This window comes from Polypterus senegalus, chromosome 2 (genome assembly GCF_016835505.1).
Source record: "Polypterus senegalus isolate Bchr_013 chromosome 2, ASM1683550v1, whole genome shotgun sequence".
Classification (NCBI taxonomy): domain Eukaryota; kingdom Metazoa; phylum Chordata; class Cladistia; order Polypteriformes; family Polypteridae; genus Polypterus; species Polypterus senegalus.
Genome location: NC_053155.1, coordinates 19,299,771 through 19,301,925, shown reverse-complemented (window position 1 = coordinate 19,301,925; position 2,155 = coordinate 19,299,771). Strand labels below are relative to the sequence as shown.

The window sequence follows — 2,155 nt, the reverse complement described above, 5'->3', positions numbered from 1 at the left end:
AAACATAATCCTCACAGTGCTGCAAACTTTGTCCAGCCTTGTGGAGCAAACAGATAATTGCATCCAAAACTCCACTCTTTTCCAATAGACAAGCTGCAGTGAGCCCAGGCGGTGATCTTCCACAAGACAACTAGTACAGTCTTGGACCATTACATTATATGCATTTATAGCTCTAACTTTGTAAACACGGTTTAGTCAGTAATTTAATTAATCATGGAAGAATTCAGTAGGAACACATTTCTTTGCTTTTTGGTTATGTTTTGATGTTGATTGCCAGATCCATGATTATTTCCTTACAAAATGGGAAAGGAGAGTCAAAGAAAATTTCTCAATAAATTACAGGATATGACAACAGTAATTATTTATAACAGGAAACCAAGCATTACATAGGACACAAAATGATCACATACATACATACAAATGATATTCACATTTAGGTCTAACATGCATATATCCTCAAATATGAATGAGTTAGGTGTTGAACTAGTAACCTGTTGGTCAGGGTTTCAAAAATTTAATAACACGTGTCACTTTGAACATTCTAAGTTGTAGATCTGTTCATCTTTTTTCTGCGCCTAATTTCTTCTCTTAAGAGTCACAGCACGCAGAGGCTGAGTCAATCCTAAGAATGCTAAGATCAAGACTGGAAACAACCCTGTAACAGGACATCACAGTCATTTTCAAATGACTGATTTAGAGTCCACTGTCAGCTTAAAAGGGTGCCTTGAGACTATGGGAGGAAATCAGAATTCCCTGGATGTAAACAATGCAGTCTGGGAAAACAGGCAAATTTCATGCATTTTAAGGTGTTATGATATGTGGCAACCAGATAGAGCTTATTATTTCATTATATGAATCAAATAAAGAATATTTTTTTCTAAAAACATACTATTGAAAAAAGTACTAATTGCCATTTGACAAAATCCTTATTTTCTTTACTTTTTTTACAAAACTGCTTTGTATCTCTTTAGTCCTAAGACAGTAAATGACTGGATTCATTAAAGCAGGAAAGACGTTCTGTACTATCAGTCCCATTATACGTGTGTCCGTAGATAATACAGGAATTCTTTCTGAAATGAAGACTCCACCTGCTACTAGGAAAAAAACGGACATGACCAACATGTGTGTGCCACATGTGTAGAAGGCCTTCATTCGTCCATCTTTGTTGGCAATTTTGACTACTGAGAATATGATCCGCACGTAGGAGAAAAGAATAAATGCCAAGGGGATGAAAAGCACAGTCAACCCAATAATCAGTATGGCATAATTAGTAATCTGATTGTCTCCACAAGCCAGAAACAGCAAGGAACCAAAGTCGCAAAAGCAGTGATTTATTTTGTTTGGTCCACAAAATGAAAGACTGAGGACAAGAACCACGCTGGGTGTTGCACTGAGAAACCCAGCCACCCAGCAGCCAGCCATCAGTTTTGAGACATGACTAATACTCATTAAATTAGGATAGTGAAGTGGATTACAGATAGCCATATAACGATCATAAGCCATTAGCGCAAGGAGAAAGCATTCTGTCGAGAACAGACCCACCCAGAACATCGTCTGAGTAAAACAAGCAGCAAAGGACACAACTCTGTATTCAAAAGAGAATAGGACGAGCATACTGGGCACAGTGTTAGTGGTGATGACGATGTCAAGAACGGCCAGGCCACAGACTAATATGTACATAGGGATGTGTAATGTTCTGTCAGATATAAAGATTAAAATTAAGAGAACGTTCCCGAGAAGAATGGCGAGGTACACTGTAAGCAAGACTCCAAACAGAGTTCTTCTACTTTCCTGATCTCTAAATCCCAGAAATCCACTGATAAGAAATTCTTTGACTGAAGAACTGGTAAGATTCAAACTAGACATAGTTGCTTTATGGTCACACCTGAGGGGAGAGAAATAGAAATAACAAAATGTAAGAAAAGTAGCAACGGTGCGGCATACATTTTGAAAAACTTTTTCTGATGCACGCTGGGTTGGGTGAGGCTGGTTTGGAGGTGTGACATTATGGGTCCTCTGTTTTGGGACGTGCAGGATGCAACTGTGGATGGGAATTGTTACTAAGAACAAACATTCCAGCTTTCAGGGTAGTGCCTGTGACCAAAAGAGTAATACAAAATGGTTACATGATGACATCTCTATAATAGTGAAAAAA

General features: G+C 38.2%; 1 protein-coding gene across 1 annotated transcript; it reads right to left on the bottom strand.

Annotated features, from left to right (window-relative positions):
• Nucleotides 1-903: 903 nt before the first annotated feature.
• On the bottom strand, nucleotides 904-1,866 carry LOC120524309 (olfactory receptor 2D2-like). Its single transcript, XM_039746170.1, has one exon. It carries the CDS (start codon nucleotides 1,864-1,866, stop codon nucleotides 904-906), a length of 963 nt encoding a protein of 320 aa, XP_039602104.1.
• Nucleotides 1,867-2,155: the final 289 nt, after the last annotated feature.

Excerpts from the sequence above, each read along its gene's own strand:
- LOC120524309 (XM_039746170.1), bottom strand. The coding sequence starts at position 1,866 with ATGTCTAGTTTGAATCTTACCAGTTCTTCAGTCAAAGAATTTCTTATC.